The 21,386-nt window shown below is 46.9% G+C and overlaps 1 protein-coding gene across 1 annotated transcript in view; it reads left to right on the forward strand.

Moving 5' to 3' along the window:
- Positions 1-21,386, forward strand: part of LOC311136120 (mitogen-activated protein kinase kinase kinase 4-like) — a 73,527-nt gene that overhangs the window by 45,610 nt on the left and 6,531 nt on the right. The window contains exons 15-22 of the mRNA XM_084170204.1: positions 4,740-4,952; positions 5,061-5,139; positions 5,406-5,499; positions 5,811-5,948; positions 7,326-7,426; positions 7,654-7,737; positions 9,469-9,660; positions 18,202-18,272. Of these exons, the coding sequence (XP_084026330.1) occupies positions 4,740-4,952; positions 5,061-5,139; positions 5,406-5,499; positions 5,811-5,948; positions 7,326-7,426; positions 7,654-7,737; positions 9,469-9,660; positions 18,202-18,272 (972 nt within the window). The remainder of the gene's footprint in view (positions 1-4,739; positions 4,953-5,060; positions 5,140-5,405; positions 5,500-5,810; positions 5,949-7,325; positions 7,427-7,653; positions 7,738-9,468; positions 9,661-18,201; positions 18,273-21,386) is intronic.

The raw sequence follows: 21,386 nt of genomic DNA on the forward strand, positions 1-21,386 counted from the left end.
GAGGTCGAGACAGCAGGTGCGGTAGAGAGAGAGAGTCAAAAACAGCAGGTCCGAGACAAGGTAGCACGTCTGGTGAACAGGTCAGGGTTCCCTAGCCGCAGGCAGAACAGTTGAAACTGGATCAGCAGCACGACCAGGTGGACTGGGGACAGCCAGGAGTCATCAGGCCAGGTAGTCCAGAGGCATGATCCTAGGGCTCAGGTCCTCCAGGAGGGGAGGGAGAGAGAGAGTTTTAGAGGGAGCATACTTAAATTCACACAGGACACCAGATAAGACAGGAGAATTACACCAGATATAACAGACTGAACCTAGCCCCCCAGCACATAGACTATTGCAGCATAGATACTGGAGACTGAGACAGGGGTGGGTCAGGGGACACTGTGGCCCCGTCCGGGGCCAACCAGGCAGGATATAACCCCACCCACTTTGCCAAAGCACAGCCCCCACACCACTAGAGGGATATCAACAGACCACCAACCTACTACCCTGAGACAAGGCTGAGTATAGCCCACGAAGATCTCCTCCACCACATGAGCCCGAGAGGGCGCAAAACCGGACAGGAAGATCACGTCTGTGACTCAACCCACTCAAGTGACGCACCCCTCCTCGGGACAGAATGGAAGAGCACTAGTAAGCCAGTGACTCAGCCCCCGTAATAGGGTCAGAGGCAGAGAATCCCAGTGGAGCGACGGGAGCCGGCCAGGCAGAGACAGCAAGGGCGGTTCGTCGCTCCAGTGCCTTGCGGTTCACCTTCGTACCCCTGGGCCAGACTACACACAATCATAGGACCTACTGAAGAGATTAGTGTTCAGTGAAGACTTAAAGGTTGAGTCTGCGTCTCTCAAATGGATAGGCAGACCATTCCCCCCAAATTAAGCTCTATAGGAGAAAGTCCTGCCTCCAGCTGTTTGCTTAGAAATTCTAGGGACAATGAGGCCTGCGTCTTGTGACCGTAGCATACGTGTAGGTATGTACAGCAGGACCAAATCGGAGAGATAGGTAGGAGCAAGCCCATGTAATGCTTTGTAGGTTAGCAGTAAAACCTTAAATCAGCCCTAGCCTTAACAGGAAGTAGAGAGGCTAGCACTTGAGTAATATGGTCCAATTATTTGGTTCTAGTCAGGATTCTAGCAGCCGTGTTTAGCACTAACTGAAGTTTATTTTGTGCTTTATCCGGGTAGCCGGAGAGTAGAGCATTGCAGTAGTCTAATCTAGAAGTGACAAAAGCATGGGTTAGCTTTTCTGCATCATTTTTGGACAACAAGTTTCAGATTTTTGCATTGTTACGAAGATGGAAAAAAGCTGTCCTTGAAATATTCTTGATATGTTCGTCAAAAGAGATCAGGGTCCAGAGTAACGCAGAGGTCCTTCACAGTTTTATTTGAGACGACTGTACAACCATCAATATTAATTGTCAGATCCAACAGCAGATCTTTGTTTCTTGGGTCCTAGAACTAGCATCTCTGTTTTGTCCGAGTTTAAAAGTAAAACATTTGCCGCCATCCACTTCCTTATGTCTGAAACACAGGCTTCCAGGGTAGGCAATTTTGGGGCTTCACCATGTTTCATCGAAATGTACAGCTGTCTGTCGTCCGCATAGCTGTGAAAGTTGACATTGTGTTTCCGAATGACATCACCAAGAGGTAGAATATATAGTGAAAACAATAGTGGTCCTAAAACGGAACCTTGAGGATCACCGAAACGTACAATTGATGAACAGTTATCTTTCCAAAAGATAATATCTAAACCAGGCTTAGATTAAGGTTTATATTAAGGTTTCCAATCTCTCCAAAATAATGTGGTGATCGATGGTGTCAAAAGTAGCACTAAGGTCTAGGAGCACGAGGACAGATGCAGAGCCTTGGTCTGACGCCATTAAAAGGTCATTTACCACCTTCACGAGTGCAGTCTCAGTGCTATGATGGGGTCTAAAACCAGACTGAAGCGTTTCGTATACAATATTTTTTCTTCAGGAAGGCAGTGGGTTGCTGCGCAACAGCTTTTTCAAAAATGTTTGAGAGGAATGGGTGATTTTTTTTTTTCGTTTTTTTGATTTTCCAGGTCAAGGTTTGTGTTTTTCAAGAGAGGCTTTATTACTGCCACTTTTAGTGAGTTTGGTACTCATCCGGTGAATAGAGAGCCATTTATTATGTTCAGCATAGGAGGGCCAAGCACAGGAAGTAGCTCTTTCAGTAGTTTAGTTGGAATAGGGTCCAGTATGCAGCTTGAAGGTTTAGAGGCAATGACTATTTTCATGAATGTGTCAAGAGATACAGGATTAAAAAACTTGAGTGTCTCCATTGATCCTAGGTTCTGGCAGACTCAGGACAACTGAGGTTTGGAGAAATACGCAGATTCAAAGAGGAGTCCGTAATTTGCTTTTCATCGAAGAAGTTCATGAATTTATCACTGCAGTATCAAATATTCATTTTGGATTGTTCTTATTCTCCTCAATTAGGTTGGAAAAATAGGAAGATCGAGCAGCAGTGAGGGCTCTTCTATATTGCTCTGTACTTTCTTTCCAAGCTAGTCGGAAGACTTCCAGTTTGGTGGAGTGCCATTTCCGTTACAATTTTCTGGAAGCTTGCTTCAGGGCTCGGGAATTTTCTGTATACCAGGGAGCAAATTCATTTTGACAAATGTTTTTTGTTTTTAGGGGTGCGACTGCATCTAAGGTATTACGCAAGGTTAAATTTAGATCCTCAGTTAGGTGGTTAACATATTTTTCTACTCCGACGTTCTTGGGTAGGTGGAGGGAGTCTGGAAGGGCCTCTAGGAATCTTTGGGTTGTCCGAGAATTTATAGCACAGCTTTTGATGGTCCTTGGTTGGGGTCTGAGCAGATTATATGTTGCGATTGTAAACGTAATAAAATGGTGGTCCGATAGTCCAGGATTATGAGAAAAAACATTTAGTTCCACAATATTTATTCCACGGGACAAAACTAGATCCAGGATATGACTGTGGCAATGAGTAGGTTCGGAGACATGTTGGACAAAACCCACTGAGTCGATGGTGGCTCCGAAAACCTTTTGGAGTGGGTCTGTGGAATTTTCCATGTGAATATTAAAGTCATCAAAAATTATAATATCTGCCATGACTACTAGGTCCGATAGGAATTCAGGGAACTCAGTGAGGAACTCTGTATATGGCCCAGGAGGACTGTAAACAGTAGCTATAATGAGTGATTCAGTAGGCTGCATAGATTTCATGACTAGAAGCTCAAAAGATGAAAACGCAGTCATTTAAAAAAAAAAAATTTGTGTGTGAATTGAAATTTGCTGTCATAAATGTTAGCAACATCTCCGCCTTTGCGGGATGCACGGGGGATATGGTCACTAGTGTAACAGGACGAGAGGCATAATTTAACACAGTCAATTCATCAGGCTTGAGCCATGTTTCAGTCAGGCCAATCACAGCAAGATGATGATAAATGATTCGTTCATTAACTATGACTGCCTTGGAAGTGAGGGATCTAACATTAAGTAACCCTATTTTGAGATGTGAGATATCACAATCTCTTTCAATAATGACAGGAATGGAGGAGGTCTTTATTCCAGTGAGATTGCTAAGGCGAACACCGCCATGTTTTGTTTTGCTCAATCTAGATCGAGGCACAGACACGGTCTCAATGGGGATAGCTGAGCTGACTACACTGACTGTGCTAGTGGCAGACTCCACTAAGCTGGCAGGCTGGCTAACAGCCTGTTGCCTGGCCTGCACCCTGTCTCATTGTGGAGCTAGAGGAGTTAGAGCCCTGTCTATGTTGGTAGATAAGATGAGAGCACCCCTCCAGCTAGGATGGAGTCTGTCACTCCTCAGCAGGCCAGGACAGAAAGAGGGCCAATTATCTTCAAATTCTATATTTTGGGAGGGGCAGAAACAGTTTTCAACCAGCGAATGAGTTGTGAGACTCTGCTGTAGAGCTCATCACTCCCCCTAACTGGGAGGGGGCCAGAGACAATTACTCGATGCTGGCACATCTTTCTAGCTGATTTACACGCTGAAGCTATGTTGCTCTTGGTGACCTCTGACTGTTTCATCCTAACATTGTTGGTGCCGACGTGGATAACAATATCCTTATACTCGCTGCACTCGCCAGTTTTTGCCTTAGCCAGCACCATCTTCAGATTAGTGGTCCTCTGTAGCTCAGCTGGTAGAGCACGGCGCTTGTAACGCTAAGGTAGTGGGTTCGATCCCCGGGACCACCCATACACAAAAAAATTAAAATAAATGTATGCACACATGACTGTAAGTCGCTTTGGATAAAAGCGTCTGCTAAATGGCATATTATTATTAGTCCGGGGTGAAAAAGTTGAATGAAAAAAGTCGAGCGAGGAAAGAACTAAGGCGTTGGTAAATGTATTAAAAGTAAAAACTGAAAAGTTTGGCAGATAGCCGAGTAGCAACAAACAGCACGGAGACAAGTCCGGAAGTTGAGGGCGGAGCTATGAGGGCGGAACACAACGGCCTGACAGCACAATGTCAACGTTTTTGATCCAGAGGTGTACAGCAGTAGAGAGCTTTGCACACCTGGATTGTACAATGGATAGGATCCCAGTCTAACCCCTAAACCAATTCGGATATTTTGCCCAATTATTGGCCAAAGAGCTGATCTGAGTGTGCCTGTTTTAAATGCAGCCTTAAGTTCCTCACAGTATCACCACAAAGAAGAGTGCTGTGAGTCTGTTTGATGTAGGGGTTAAACTGTTCCAGTGAAGTCCTTTTTGTTCTCCATAGTACCACAAGGAGGTGGTGCGTCTGATGTCGGGGGAGTTCCGTCAGCGGATCGGGGAGCGCTACATCTCTTTCGCCAGGAAGTGGATGAACTACGTCCTCACTAAATGTGAAAGTGGCCGGGGTACCAGGCCCCGCTGGGCCACTCAAGGCTTTGATTTCCTCCAAGCCATCGAACCTGCCTTCATCTCTGCTTTACCAGAGGACGACTTCCTGGTAAAATACTACTTCATTGACTGATTGATTAATTGACTACGCTATTGATGAATTGATTGGGTATTTTGCAGAATGGTATTGTGATTATGTAAATCCTTCCCTCTGCAGAATTTGCAAGCTCTGATGAACGAGTGCATTGGTCATGTGATCGGGAAGCCTCACAGCCCAGTCAGTGGCCTGTACATAGGTAAGACCCCATGCTCCCCTGCACAAATATGTGGACCTGTGTGGCTCAGTTGGTAAGAGCATGGTGCTAGCAATGCCAAGGTTGTGAGTTCAATTCCATCAGGGATCACATGTGCATAATGAACATGTCACTTTGGATAAAATAAAATACACTTCTGTTAGCCCAAAGTGGCAAACCACTAGTGTGTAGAAACAGAACTGAAGTAGGGGCTGGAGTCAAATATCTTGGCCTTGTTGAGGATGGCCCTTTCTCTCTCCTACACTCAGCCTCCAGGAACAGTCCTCGACCGGTCAAGGTCCCTCGTTGCCATAGTGACCCCCCCAACCCCCAGCTGTTCATCCCCAATGCAGAGGGCTTCAGGTAGGTCAAAGGTCATGCTTACAATGAGGCACTAAGAACCTTTTACAGCCTATTATAAAAATGTGTGTTTTCCTGCATGTTCTCATATTCCTCATGTTCTCTGCTCTTGTGCAGTAACTAATGGGTTTTAAATTGGGTGGTTGAGCTTGTATTAACGCTTTTCTGTCGCTGTATGAGTTAACACGTTCTCATGTGTAACTGGTGACCTCATGTGTAACTGTTGACCTCTTTGAAAGGATGTTACTGCTTGTGACACACCAGCTCATCTCCAAGGCACTCTCCAGAGTTCCTCAGTGTGTTTTTGTCACCAGCTCTAGGAGTCTCCCTTGCGACCTACGGACCCAGCTGTGTCTACCTACGGGCCCCCGCACAGTCCCCGCCCCTCAGGGCCCCACCTCCGGGGAACACGGTCCAACCAAAGCACCCGGATCCACCCCAAATGACGTCAGGTAGCCCCACCCCCCAAGTTCCAGTTCCTACCAGGGTTGTACTGTCAACCCAGAGCACCCCAGCCACAGGCTGATATCCCATATCCCACCCCTCCCATCTGAACTTGTCAACTAGAGGTTCAGGTTTTATTTCTGTATTTATTTCCCCTTATTTTACCAGGTGGTTTACCCTACCCCCCTACCATACTGTCTCTCAGTTTGGAGTGGAACCAGAGAGTAGCATGTTCTGCATGCTTATCCAGATGAAAAAAATATTTAAAAAAATGGTTGTCACATAGGTGCAGTGAAATCTGTTGTTTTACAGGTCAGCCATGGTAGTACGGAGCAAATTAGGGTTAAGTGCCTTGCTCAAGGGCATAGACAGATTTTTCAGCTTGTCAGCTCGGGTATTCGAAGCAGCGATCTTTCGGTTACTGGCCCAGCGCTCTAACCGCTATGTATTTTCTTTGACAGTTTTGTATGTGTTGCCGCTAACAGAAATGTGCATTTGAAAACACCACTTTATAACAATATGAAAACTACAGTTTTATAAGGGCTGTCTTTTAAAGGAATAGTTCAGGTGTTACCCTGAATGCTGTCAACGGATATGGAGAGACCTTAATCCACGCTTTCATTTTGTCCACCTAGCCAATGTCCCACAACACACATTTTCTCCAACACGTGGTTGTCAATGGCGTGAGAGATGGAAACACAACAACCTCATCAGGAAGAGTGAAATGCCAGAATGCCAGAGTTACTCTGCTATTAATCCATATTAGTAGTGTGGCCTTGCTTTTATTCTAATCATCTGATGGAGCTTTCTTCTTGATCGTTGGCTTGTTTGGTTTCTGGCCTTTGGAAATGAAAGCATGCGCTCTAGCTGAGCTGTTTAACTTCTGAACTTTGGTGGGATGGGTATAGAAATGGATTCTAGATTCTTTCTTTTCATTCTATTTCTAAGGGTGTGGTGTAGGGATTGAGAGGTATAGAGTTATTATGTCACGTATTTGTCAGGTTCCGCCATCTCAATAATCACAAACCTCTGAAAGCTAGAGAGGAGTCTCTCTTTATTAAGAAGACTAAGATTTTCTTGACTGATATTGGTTGACCACAGGGCCCAGATCTGTTTGTGCTGTCTCCTACGGTCATTGTCATGGCATCACAATAGCCATAGGAGTTGGCATTCTGATATCATTTGTTGTTTTTTGTTGATTTACAAACGAAAACGCATATCTAAGTTTAGCTTTTTTGAATGAACCAGAAAATCAACTGTTATTTCTGGTTATTTATCAGTTAGCTGGCTAACTAATTGATCCTGCTTTTTAGTATATCCATCTGGTGTCTGACAACTTGGGTAGATTGTAGTTGATTGTACGGTACCTGCCTCTCCCTGTGCAGAGGGACCAACCTCCAGGAGAACGACAAGCTGTGGTCTGTAGCGGCCGAGCTGCAGTTCAGGTCTCTGAGCCGACACTCCAGTCCCACTGAGAACAGGGAAGGTATTAGACACTTCTAATTGTTTGCATTATCCTGTTGAGTTGTTTAAGATATTGTCTTAATGTAACTGTGCATTCTGCATAATTCAGTCTTTTCGACTGTGAACAAGAATGAAATAAAATGGATCTCTATCAGAAAGTAGGAGTAGTCACTTGACCTGTGTGTGTTTTTCTACCTTGACATAGCTCCCATCTTACTGCCTGTCTGTGTTCTCTCTCTCTCTCATCAGAACCCTCCTATCCTAAGGGAGGAGACCCCAGCAGCACAGCCAGGAGAAGCTGGGAGCTCCGCACCTTCATCAGCCAATCAAAAGGTGAGAATAATGAGGGGGTAGATGGGGGTTGAAATCCTAGGTCTTAGGTGCAATCTCTTGTTGTGCCCATGAGCAAGGCACTTAACCTCTAAACTGCTCCAGAGTAGTGTGTAGAGTCAGTCTGTTGTATGCCTTTCCATTCCTCACCTTTACCGTTAGACAACTGAGAAAGTATCCGGGTCTGTTTTCCATTCCTCACCTTTACAGTTAGACAACTGAGAAAGTATCCGGGTCTGTTTTCCATTCCTCACCTTTACAGTTAGACAACTGAGAAAGTATCCGGGTCTGTTTTCCATTCCTCACCTTTACCGTTAGACAACTGAGAAAGTATCCGGGTCTGTTTTCCATTCCTCACCTTTACAGTTAGACAACTGAGAAAGTATCCGGGTCTGTTTTCCATTCCTCACCTTTACCGTCAGACAACTGAGAAAGTATCCGGGTCTGTTTTCCATTCCTCACCTTTACCGTCAGACAACTGAGAAAGTATCCGGGTCTGTTTTCCATTCCTCACCTTTACAGTTAGACAACTGAGAAAGTATCCGGGTCTGTTTTCCATTCCTCACCTTTACCGTCAGACAACTGAGAAAGTATCCGGGTCTGTTTTCCATTCCTCACCTTTACAGTTAGACAACTGAGAAAGTATCCGGGTCTGTTTTCCATTCCTCACCTTTACCGTCAGACAACTGAGAAAGTATCCGGGTCTGTTTTCCATTCCTCACCTTTACCGTCAGACAACTGAGAAAGTATCCGGGTCTGTTTTCCATTCCTCACCTTTACAGTTAGACAACTGAGAAAGTATCCGGGTCTGTTTTCCATTCCTCACCTTTACCGTCAGACAACTGAGAAAGTATCCGGGTCTGTTTTCCATTCCTCACCTTTACCGTTAGACAACTGAGAAAGTATCCGGGTCTGTTTTCCATTCCTCACCTTTACAGTTAGACAACTGAGAAAGTATCCGGGTCTGTTTTCCATTCCTCACCTTTACTGTTAGACAACTGAGAAAGTATCCGGGTCTGTTTTCCATTCCTCACCTTTACAGTTAGACAACTGAGAAAGTATCCGGGTCTGTTTTCCATTCCTCACCTTTACCGTTAGACAACTGAGAAAGTATCCGGGTCTGTTTTCCATTCCTCACCTTTACCGTCAGACAACTGAGAAAGTATCCGGGTCTGTTTTCCATTCCTCACCTTTACCGTCAGACAACTGAGAAAGTATCCGGGTCTGTTTTCCATTCCTCACCTTTACCGTTAGACAACTGAGAAAGTATCCGGGTCTGTTTTCCATTCCTCACCTTTACTGTCAGACAACTGAGAAAGTATCCGGGTCTGTTTTCCATTCCTCACCTTTACCGTTAGACAACTGAGAAAGTATCCGGGTCTGTTTTCCATTCCTCACCTTTACCGTTAGACGGGTCTGTTTTCCATTCCTCACCTTTACCGTTAGACAACTGAGAAAGTATCCGGGTCTGTTTTCCATTCCTCACCTTTACCGTTAGACAACTGAGAAAGTATCCGGGTCTGTTTTCCATTCCTCAACTTTACCGTTAGACAACTGAGAAAGTATCCGGGTCTGTTTTCCATTCCTCACCTTTACCGTTAGACAACTGAGAAAGTATCCGGGTCTGTTTTCCATTCCTCACCTTTACAGTTAGACAACTGAGAAAGTATCCGGGTCTGTTTTCCATTCCTCTCCATTCCTGACAGTCTGTCTTCTATACCTCTTTGTCCTCAGACACGGCAGCCAGACAGAGCCCCATGGAAGCTGTACGTCGCTCCATAAAGTCCTTCGAGGACAAACGCTACGCAGTCATGAAGCAAAGGAACATAATTGGCCAGGCGTGCCACACCCCCAAATCCTACGACAACGTCATGCACGTCGGCCTCCGCAAGGTCACCTTCAAGTGGCAGAGGGGCAACAAGATAGGTATGCACTGTACACCCTATTCCCTTTATAGTGCACTACTGTTGGTCAGAGCCTCAACTGAACTTGTGTTCCCCCAAATGGTACCCATCCTCTATGAGGATACGCTTTGAGGCCATGGCCAACAGTTGTGCACAGTAAAGGGAATATTATATAATGGCGCCGGAGGGGATGGCTGCCGTTTTACAGGCTCCTAACCACCTGTGCTATTTTGTTTGTAACTTATTTTGTACTTAAAGTTGCTGCTACCGTCTCTTATGACCAAAAATAGCTTCTGGACAGCAATTACTCACCTTGAACTGGACTAAGAATTTTTCTTTAATTAGTCCGACGCAAAGGATATACTGCTTTCCAGAGACCAGGCACAAATCCCCATCATTCCAGTGAAGAAAAGGCGGAGTTACAGAGGGAGATGGTCAGGGTGCCTTGTGAGGATTCGGAGGTGATTGAGTAAATCGCCACTACCATCGGTTCTATTGGCCAACGTGCAATCACTGGAAAACAAACTCTATGCTCTACAGTCGAGACTATCCTACCAAAGGGACATTAAAAACTGTAATATCTTATGTTCCACCGAGTCGTGGCTGAACGACGACACGGATAATATAGAGCTGGCTGGGTTTTCCGTGCGTCGGCAGGACAAAACCGCTACGTCTGGTAAGACGAGGGGCGGGGGTGTGTGTCTATTTGTCAATAACAGCTGGTGCGCGATGTCTAATATTAAGGAAGTCTCGAGGTATTGCTCTCCTGAGGTAGAGTATCTCATGATAAGCTGTAGACCACACTATCTACCAAGAGAGTTTTCATCTATATTATTCGTAGCTGTCTATTTATCACCACAAACTGATGCTGGCACTAAGATCGCACTCAACGAGCTGTACAAGGCCATAAGCAAACAGGAAAATGCTCATCCAGAAGCAGCGCTCCTAGTGGCTGGGGACTTTAATGCAGGCAAACTTACATCTGTTTGACCTCATTTCTACCAGCATGTCACATGTGCAACCAGAGGAGAAAAAAACTCTAGACCACCTTTACTCCACACACAGAGACGTAATCTGACCATAATTCTATTCTCCTGATTCCTGCTTACAAGAAAAACTAAAGCAGGAAGTACCAGTGACTCGCTCAATACGGAAGTGGTCAGATGACGCGGATGCTACGCTACAGGACTGTTTTTCTAGCACAGACTGGAAATGTTCCGTGATTCATCCAATGGCATTGAGGAGTATACCACCTCAGTCACCGGCTTCATCAATAAGTGCATCGATGACGTCATCCCCACAGTGACCGTACGTACATATCCCAACCAGAAGCCATGGATTACAGGCAACATCCGCACTGAGCTAAAGGCTAGCGCTGCCACTTTCAAGGAGCGGGACACTAATCCGGACGCTTACAAGAAATCCCGCTATGCCTACAAAGGGAAATCTAGCCGCGAGCTGTCCAGTGACGGGAGCCTACCAGACGAGCTAAATGCCTTTTTATGTTCGCTTCGAGGCTAGCAACACTGAAGTATGCATGAGAGCACCAGCTGTTCCGGACGACTGTGTGATCCCGGACGACTGTGTGATCACGCTCTCCGTAGCCGATGTGAGCAAGACCTTTTAAACAGGTCAACATTCACAAGGCCACGGGGCCAGACGGATTACCAGGGCATGTACTCAGAGCATGCGCGGACCAACTGGCAAGTGTCTTCACTGACATTTTTCAACCTCTCCCTGACCGAGTCTGTAATACCTACAGTCATGGTCAAAAGTTTTGAGAATTACACAAATACTAATTTTCACAGTCTGCTGCCTCAGTTTTGATGATGGCAATTTGCATATACTCCAGAATGTCATGAGTGATCAGATGAATTGAAATTAATTGCAAAGTCCCTCTTTACCATTAAAATGAACTTAATCCCAAAAAAACATTTCCACTGCATTTCAGCCCTGCCACAAAAGGACCAGCTGCCATCATGTCAGTGATTCTCTCGTTAACACAGGTGAGAGTGTTGACGAGGACAAGGCTGGAGATCACTCTGTCATGCTGATTGAGTTAGAATAACAGACTGGAAGCTTTAAAAGGAGGGTGGTGCTTGAAATCATTGTTCTTCCTCTGTTAACCATGGTTACCTGCAAGGAAACACGTGCCGTCATCATTGCTTTGCACAAAAAGGGCTTCACAGGCAAGGATATTGCTGCTAATAAGATTGCACCTAAATCAACCATTTATCGGATCATCAAGAACTTCAAGGAGAGAGGTTAAATTGTTGTGAAGAAGGCGTCAGGGCGCCCAAGAAAGTCCAGCAAGCACCAGGACCGTATCCTAAAGTTTATTCAGCTGCGGGATCGGGGCACCACCAGAGTGCTTCAGCACGCACAGTGAGGCGAAGACTTTTGGAGGATGGCCTGTTGTCAAGAAGGGCAGCAAAGAAGCCATTTCTCTCCAGGAAAAACATCAAGGACAGACTGATATTCTGCAAAAGGTACAGGGATTGGACTGCTGAGGACTGGGGTAAAGTCTGATGAATCCCCTTTCCGATTGTTTGGGGCATCCGGAAAACACCTTGTCCGGAGAAGACAAGGTGAGCGCTACCATCAGTCCTGTGTCATGCCACCAGTAAAGCATCCTGAGACCATTCATGTCTGGGGTTGCTTCTCAGCCAAGGGAGTGGGCTCACTCACACTTTTGCCTAAGAACACAGCCATGAATAAAGAATGGTACCAACACATCCTCCGAGAGCAACTTCTCCCAACCATCCAAGAACAGTTTGGTGACGACCAATGCCTTTTCCAGCATGATGGAGCACCTTGCCATAAGGCAAAAACTAAGTGGCTCGGGGAACAAAACATCGAAATTTTGGGTCCATGGCCAGGAAACTCCCCAGACCTTAATCCATTTTACATTTACATTTTAGTCATTTAGCAGACGCTCTTATCCAGAGCGACTTACAGGAGCAATTAGGGTTAAGTGCCTTGCTCAAGGGCACATTTACGTCATTTAGCAGACGCTCTTATCCAGAGCGACTTACAAATTGGAAGTCGGAAGGATTATTGGAAGGATTACTTTATCCTATCCCAGGTATTCTTTAAAGAGGTGGGGTTTCAAATGTCTCCGGAAGGTGGTGAGCGACTCCGCTGTCCTGGCGTCGTGAGGGAGCTTGTTCCACCATTGGGGTGCCAGAGCAGCGAACAGTTTTGACTGGGCTGAGCGGGAACTATGCTTCCGCAGAGGAAGGGGAGCCAGCAGGCCAGAGGTGGATGAACGCAATGCCCTCGTTTGGGTGTAGGGACTGATCAGAGCCCGAAGGTACGGAGGTGCCGTTCCCCTCACTGCTCCATAGGCAAGCACCATGGTCTTGTAGCGGATGCGAGCTTCAACTGGAAGCCAGTGGAGTGTGCGGAGGAGGGGGGTGACGTGAGAGAACTTGGGAAGGTTGAACACCAGATGGGCTGCGGCATTCTGGATGAGTTGTAGGGGTTTAATGGCACAGGCAGGGAGGCCAGCCAACAGCGAGTTGCAGTAATCCAGACGGGAGATGACAAGTGCCTGGATTAGGACCTGTGCCGCTTCCTGTGTAAGGCAGGGTCGTACTCTCCGAATGTTGTAGAGCATGAACCTGCAGGGGGGGGGGGGGGGGGGGATTCAGCAGGGAGGAAAATGTGGCAAAGAGCTTCCTAGGGTTAGAGGCAGATGCTTGGAATTTAGAGTGGTAGAAAGTGGCCTTAGCAGCAGAAACAGATGAAGAAAATGTAGAGAGGAGGGAGTGAAAAGATGCCAGGTCGGCAGGGAGTTTAGTTTTCTTCCATTTCCGCTCCGCTGCCCGGAGCTCTGTTCTGTGAGCTCGCAATGAGTCATCAAGCCACGGAGCTGGAGGGGAGGACCGAGCCGGCCGGGAGGATAGGGGACACAGAGAGTCAAAGGATGCAGAAAGGGAGGAGAGGAGGGTTGAGGAGGCAGAATCAGGAGATTGGAGGGAGAAGGATTGAGCAGAGGGAAGAGATGATAGGATGGAAGAGGAGAGAGTAGTGGGAGAGAGAGAGCGAAGGTTGCGGCGGCGCATTACCATCTGTGTAGGGGCAGAGTGAGTAGTGTTGGAGGAGAGCGAGAGAGAAAAGGAAACAAAGTAGTGGTCGGAGACATGGAGGGGAGTTGCAGTGAGATTAGTAGAAGAGCAGCATCTAGTAAAGATGAGGTCAAGCGTATTGCCTGCCTTGTGAGTAGGGGGGGACGGTGAGAGGGTGAGGTCAAAAGAGGAGAGGAGTGGAAAGAAGGAGGCAGAGAGAAATGAGTCAAATGTGGACGTAGGGAGGTTGAAATCCCCCAAAACTGTGAGGGGTGAGCCATCCTCAGGAAAGGAACTTATCAAGGCGTCAAGCTCATTGATGAACTCTCCAAGGGAACCTGGAGGGCGATAGATGACAAGGATATTAAGCTTAAATGGGCTAGTGACTGTGACAGCATGGAATTCAAATGAGGAGATAGACAGATGGGTTAGGGGAAAAATTGAGAATGTCCACTTGGGAGAGATGAGGATTCCTGTGCCACCACCCCTCTGACCAGATGCTCTCGGGGTATGCGAGAACACATGGTCAGACGAGGAGAGAGCAGTAGGAGTAGCAGTGTTTTCAGTGGTAATCCATGTTTCCGTCAGCGCCAGGAAGTCGAGGGACTGGAGGTTAGCATAGGCTGGGATGAAGTCAGCTTTGTTGGCAGCAGAACGGCAGTTCCAGAGGCTGCCTGAGACCTGGAACTCCAGGTGTGGGGTGCGTGCAGGGACCACCAGGTTAGAGAGGCAGCAGCCACGCGGTGTGAGGCGTTTGTGTAGCCTGTGCAGAGAGGAGAGAACAGGGATAGGCAGAGGCATAGTTGACAGGCTGTAGCAAATGGCTACAATAATGCAGAGGAGATCGGAATGAAATGAACTAAACATCTGGGAGAGGAGAGAGCAGGGCCTCCCTCACCAAAACTTCCACCTCAGAAACTATAATTGTTTCACTGAACCACCCGAACAAAAACTCTCCCAACTTCCACCTTTAGAAATCAGAATTGTTGTGAACCACAGCGGTTCAATGTTTCAAGGAATAGACTCAACCCACTTTATTCAGCTAGCTAACTATGACACCATAGCTAACTAGCATGCTAGCATCCAATAACACACAGTTTAGCACCAACACTTGGTCACAACAAACCACCAATAGTGTGTTAACACACTAAACAGATAATTCGTGTCCGTGTCTAGTTCCTTTCATAACGCAGCAATAATTAAACGTTGGCTAGCTAGCACAAATATGTCAATAATCCCATTGAGAACTTGTGGTCGATCCTCAAGAGGCGGGTGGACAAACAAAAACCCACAAATTCTGACACACTCCAAGCATTGATTATGCAAGAATGGGCTGCCATCAGTCAGGATGTGGCCCAGAAGTTAATTGACAGCATGCCAGGGCAGATTGCAGAGGTCTTGAAAAAGAAGGGTCAACACTTTGACAGGCTGGTCAAAGTGCTTTGACAGGCTGGTCATACCTCACATCAACACCATCATCCCGGAAACACTACACCCACTCCAATTCGCGTACCGCCCCAACAGATCCACAGATGACGCAATCTCAATCGCACTCCACACTGCCCTTTCCCATCTTGACAAAAGGAACACCTACAGTGGCTTGCAAAAGTATTCACCCCCCTTGGCATTTTTCCTATTTTGTTGCCTTACAACCTGGAATTAAAATAGATTTTTTGGGGGGTTTGTATTATTTGATTTACACAACATGCCTACCACTTTAAAGATGCAAAATATTTTTTGTGTGTGAAACAAACAAGAAATAAGACAAAACAGAACTTGAGCGTGCATAACTATTCACCCCCCCAAAGTCAATATTTTGTAGAGCCACCTTTTGCAGCAATTACAGATGCAAGTCTCTTGGGGTATGTCTCTATAAGCTTGGCACATCTAGCCACTAGGATTTTTGCCCATTCTTCAAGGCAAAACTGCTCCAATCTTTAAGTCATACCACAGATTCTCAATTGGATTGAGGTCTTGGCTTTGACTAGGCCATTCCAAGACATTTAAATGTTTCCCCTTAAACCACTCGAGTGTTGCTTTAGCAGTATGCTTAGGGTCATTGTCCTGTTGGAAGGTGAACCTCCGTCCCAGTCTTAAATCTATGGAAGACTGAAACAGGTTTCCCTCAAGAATTTCCCTATATTTTGCGCCATCCATCATTCCTTCAATTCTGACCAGTTTCCCAGTCCCTGCCGATGGAAAAACATCCCCACAGCATGATGCTGCCACCACCATGCTTCACTGTGGGGATGGTGTTCTCAGGGTGATGAGAGGTGTTGGGTTTGCGCCAGATGTAGCATTTTCCTTGATGGCCAAAAAGCTCAATTTTAGTCTCATCTGAGTCTCCCAAACATGTTTGCTTCTTTTTTTCTTTAAGCAATGGCTTTTTTCTGGCCACTCTTCCGTAAAGCCGAGCTCTGTGGAGTGTGATGCTTAAAGTGGTCCTAATGGACAGATACTCCAATCTCTGCTGTGGAGCTTTGCAGCTCCTTCAGGGTTATGTTTGGTCTCTTTGTTGCTTCTCTGATTAATGCCCTCCTTGCTTGGTCCGTGAGTTTTGGTGGGCGGCCCTCTCTTGGCAGGTTTGTTGTGGTGCCATATTCTTTCAAATTTTTTATAATGGATTTAATGGTGCTCCGTGGGATGTTCAAAGTTTCAGATATTTTTTTATAACCCAACCCTGATCTGTACTTCTCCACAACTTTGTCCCTGTCCTGTTTGGAAAGCTCCTTGGTCTTCATGGTGCCGCTTGCTTGATGCTGCCCCTTGCTTAGTGGTGTTGCAGACTCTGGGGCCTTTCAGAACAGGTGTATATATACTGAGATCATGTGACAGATCATGTGACACTTAGATTGCACACAGGTGGACTTTATTTAACTAATTATTAGTGACTTCTGAAGGTAATTGGTTACACCAGATCTTATTTAGGGGGTTCATAGCAAAGGGGGTGAATACATATGCACACACCACCTTTCGGTTATTTTTATTTATTTTTTAAAAGTTTTTCACTTCACAAATGTGGACTATTTTGTGTATGTCCATTACATGAAATCCAAATAAAAATCAATTTAAATTACAGGTTATAATGCTACAAAATAGGAAAAACGCCAAGGGGGATGAATACTTTTGCAAGGCACTGTATGTGAGAATGCTGTTCATTGACTACAGCTCAGCGTTCAACACCATAGTGCCCAAAAAGCTCATCACTAAGCTAAGGACCCTGGGACTTAACACCTCCCTCTGCAACTGGATCCTGGACTTCCTGACAGGCCTCCCCCAGGTGGTAAGGGTAGGTAACAACACATCTGCCACACTGATCCACAACACCGGGGCCCCTCAGGGGTGTGCGCTTAGTCCCCTCCTGTACTCCCTGTTCACCCACGACTGCGTGGCCAAGCACAACTCCAACACCATCATTACGTTTGCTGACGACACAACAGTGGTAGGCCTGATCACCGACAACAATGCGACAGCCAATAGGGAGGAGGTCAGAGACCTCTCAGTGTGGTGCCATCACAACAACCTCTCCCTCAATGTGAGCAAGACAAAGGAGATGATCGTGGACTACAGGAAAAGGAGGGCCGAACAGGCCCCCATTAACATCGACGGGGCTGTAGTGGAGCGAGTCGAGAGTTTCAAGTTCCTTGTTGTCCACATCACCAATAAACTATCATGGTCCAAACACACCAAGACAGTCGTGAAGAGGGCACGACAACAGCTTTTCCCCCTCAGGAGACATTTGGCATGGGTCTCCAGATCCTCAAAAAGTTCTACAGCTGCACCATTGAGAGCATCCTGACCGGTTGCATCACTGCCTGGTATGGCAACTGCTCGGCATCCAACCATAAGGCGCTACAGAGGGTAGTGCGTACAGCCCAATACATCACTGGGGCCAAGCTTCCTGCCATCCAGAACTTATATACTAGGCGGTGTCAGAGGAAGACCCAAAAAATGGTCAGACTCCAGTCACCCAAGTCATAGACTGTTCTCTCTGCTACCTCACGGCAAGCGGTACCGGAGCGCCAAGTCTGGGTCCACAAGGCTCCTTGACAGCTTCTATCCCCAAGCTATAAGATTGCTGAACAATTAATGAAATGGCCACCCGGACTATTTACATTGACACCTTTGTTTTTACACTGCTGCTTTACTCTCTGTTTATTATCTATGCATAGTCACTTTACCCCTACCTACATGTACAAATTACCTCGACTAACCTGTACCCCCGCACATTGACTCGGTACCCCCTGTATATAGCCTCGTTATTTATTTATTTTACTTTATTTTATTTAGTAAATATTTTCTTAACTCTGTTTCTTGAACTGTATTGTTGGTTAAGGGCTTGTAAGTAAGCATTTCACGGTAAGCATTTCACCTGTTGCATTCAGCGCATGTGACAATTTTATTTTTATTTGAATAGGTTATCATTTTAGATTTTCCCCTAGTATTGTTGTCTCATTTGTCCATGGTGTTTGATCTGTTGTCTCCCTCTACAGGCGAGGGACAATATGGCAAGGTGTACACCTGCATCAACGTGGACACGGGAGAACTCATGGCTATGAAAGAGGTAGGTAGCCATGGCTTGACCAGGCTTTATGAAGGAGGTAGGTAGCCATGGCTTGACCAGGCTTTATGAAGGAGGTAGGTAGCCATGGCTTGACCAGGCTTTATGAAGGAGGTAGGTAGCCATGGCTTGACCAGGCTTTATGAAGGAGGTAGGTAGCCATGGCTTGACCAGGCTTTATGAAGGAGGTAGGTAGCCATGGCTTGACCAGGCTTTATGAAGGAGGTAGGTAGCCATGGCTTGACCAGGCTTTATGAAGGAGGTAGGTAGCCATGGCTTGACCAGGCTTTATGAAGGAGGTAGGTAGCCATGGCTTGACCAGGCTTTATGAAGGAGGTAGGTAGCCATGGCTTGACAGGCTTTATGAAGGAGGTAGGTAGCCATGGCTTGACCAGGCTTTATGAAGGAGGTAGGTAGCCATGGCTTGACCAGGCTTTATGAAGGAGGTAGGTAGCCATGGCTTGACCAGGCTTTATGAAGGAGGTAGGTAGCCATGGCTTGACCAGGCTTTATGAAGGAGGTAGGTAGCCATGGCTTGACCAGGCTTTATGAAGGAGGTAGGTAGCCATGGCTTGACCAGGCTTTATGAAGGAGGTAGGTAGCCATGGCTTGACCAGGCTTTATGAAGGAGGTAGGTAGCCATGGCCTGACAGGCTTTATGAAAGAGGTAGGTAGCCATGGCTTGACCAGGCTTTATGAAGGAGGTAGGTAGCCATGGCTTGACCAGGCTTTATGAAGGAGGTAGGTAGCCATGGCCTGACAGGCTTTATGAAAGAGGTAGGTAGCCATGGCTTGACCAGGCTTTATGAAGGAGGTAGGTAGCCATGGCTTGACCAGGCTTTATGAAGGAGGTAGGTAGCCATGGCTTGACCAGGCTTTATGAAGGAGGTAGGTAGCCATGGCTTGACCAGGCTTTATGAAAGAGGTAGGTAGCCATGGCTTGACCAGGCTTTATGAAGGAGGTAGGTAGCCATGGCTTGACCAGGCTTTATGAAGGAGGTAGGTAGCCATGGCTTGACCAGGCTTTATGAAAGAGGTAGGTAGCCATGGCTTGACCAGGCTTTATGAAGGAGGTAGGTAGCCATGGCTTGACCAGGCTTTATGAAGGAGGTAGGTAGCCATGGCTTGACAGGCTTTATGAAGGAGGTAGGTAGCCATGGCTTGACCAGGCTTTATGAAGGAGGTAGGTAGCCATGGCTTGACCAGGCTTTATGAAGGAGGTAGGTAGCCATGGCTTGACCAGGCTTTATGAAGGAGGTAGGTAGCCATGGCTTGACCAGGCTTTATGAAGGAGGTAGGTAGCCATGGCTTGACCAGGCTTTATGAAGGAGGTAGGTAGCCATGGCTTGACAGGCTTTATGAAGGAGGTAGGTAGCCATGGCTTGACCAGGCTTTATGAAGGAGGTAGGTAGCCATGGCTTGACCAGGCTTTATGAAAGAGGTAGGTAGCCATGGCTTGACCAGGCTTTATGAAGGAGGTAGGTAGCCATGGCTTGACCAGGCTTTATGAAAGAGGTAGGTAGCCATGGCTTGACCAGGCTTTATGAAGGAGGTAGGTAGCCATGGCTTGACCAGGCTTTATGAAGGAGGTAGGTAGCCATGGCTTGACCAGGCTTTATGAAGGAGGTAGGTAGCCATGGCTTGACCAGGCTTTATGAAGGAGGTAGGTAGCCATGGCTTGACAGGCTTTATGAAGGAGGTAGGTAGCCATGGCTTGACCAGGCTTTATGAAAGAGGTAGGTAGCCATGGCTTGACCAGGCTTTATGAAGGAGGTAGGTAGCCATGGCTTGACCAGGCTTTATGAAGGAGGTAGGTAGCCATGGCTTGACCAGGCTTTATGAAAGAGGTAGGTAGCCATGGCTTGACCAGGCTTTATGAAGGAGGTAGGTAGCCATGGCTTGACCAGGCTTTATGAAGGAGGTAGGTAGCCATGGCTTGACCAGGCTTTATGAAGGAGGTAGGTAGCCATGGCTTGACAGGCTTTATGAAGGAGGTAGGTAGCCATGGCTTGACCAGGCTTTATGAAGGAGGTAGGTAGCCATGGCTTGACCAGGCTTTATGAAAGAGGTAGGTAGCCATGGCTTGACCAGGCTTTATGAAGGAGGTAGGTAGCCATGGCTTGACCAGGCTTTATGAAAGAGGTAGGTAGCCATGGCTTGACCAGGCTTTATGAAGGAGGTAGGTAGCCATGGCTTGACCAGGCTTTATGAAGGAGGTAGGTAGCCATGGCTTGACCAGGCTTTATGAAGGAGGTAGGTAGCCATGGCTTGACCAGGCTTTATGAAGGAGGTAGGTAGCCATGGCTTGACAGGCTTTATGAAGGAGGTAGGTAGCCATGGCTTGACCAGGCTTTATGAAGGAGGTAGGTAGCCATGGCTTGACCAGGCTTTATGAAGGAGGTAGGTAGCCATGGCTTGACCAGGCTTTATGAAGGAGGTAGGTAGCCATGGCTTGACCAGGCTTTATGAAGGAGGTAGGTAGCCATGGCTTGACCAGGCTTTATGAAGGAGGTAGGTAGCCATGGCTTGACAGGCTTTATGAAGGAGGTAGGTAGCCATGGCTTGACCAGGCTTTATGAAGGAGGTAGGTAGCCATGGCTTGACCAGGCTTTATGAAGGAGGTAGGTAGCCATGGCTTGACCAGGCTTTATGAAGGAGGTAGGTAGCCATGGCTTGACCAGGCTTTATGAAGGAGGTAGGTAGCCATGGCTTGACAGGCTTTATGAAGGAGGTAGGTAGCCATGGCTTGACCAGGCTTTATGAAGGAGGTAGGTAGCCATGGCTTGACCAGGCTTTATGAAAGAGGTAGGTAGCCATGGCTTGACCAGGCTTTATGAAGGAGGTAGGTAGCCATGGCTTGACCAGGCTTTATGAAAGAGGTAGGTAGCCATGGCTTGACCAGGCTTTATGAAGGAGGTAGGTAGCCATGGCTTGACCAGGCTTTATGAAGGAGGTAGGTAGCCATGGCTTGACCAGGCTTTATGAAGGAGGTAGGTAGCCATGGCTTGACCAGGCTTTATGAAGGAGGTAGGTAGCCATGGCTTGACAGGCTTTATGAAGGAGGTAGGTAGCCATGGCTTGACCAGGCTTTATGAAGGAGGTAGGTAGCCATGGCTT

The sequence above is a fragment of the Coregonus lavaretus genome (genome assembly GCF_964263955.1).
Source record: "Coregonus lavaretus genome assembly, chromosome: 1".
NCBI lineage: Eukaryota > Metazoa > Chordata > Actinopteri > Salmoniformes > Salmonidae > Coregonus > Coregonus lavaretus.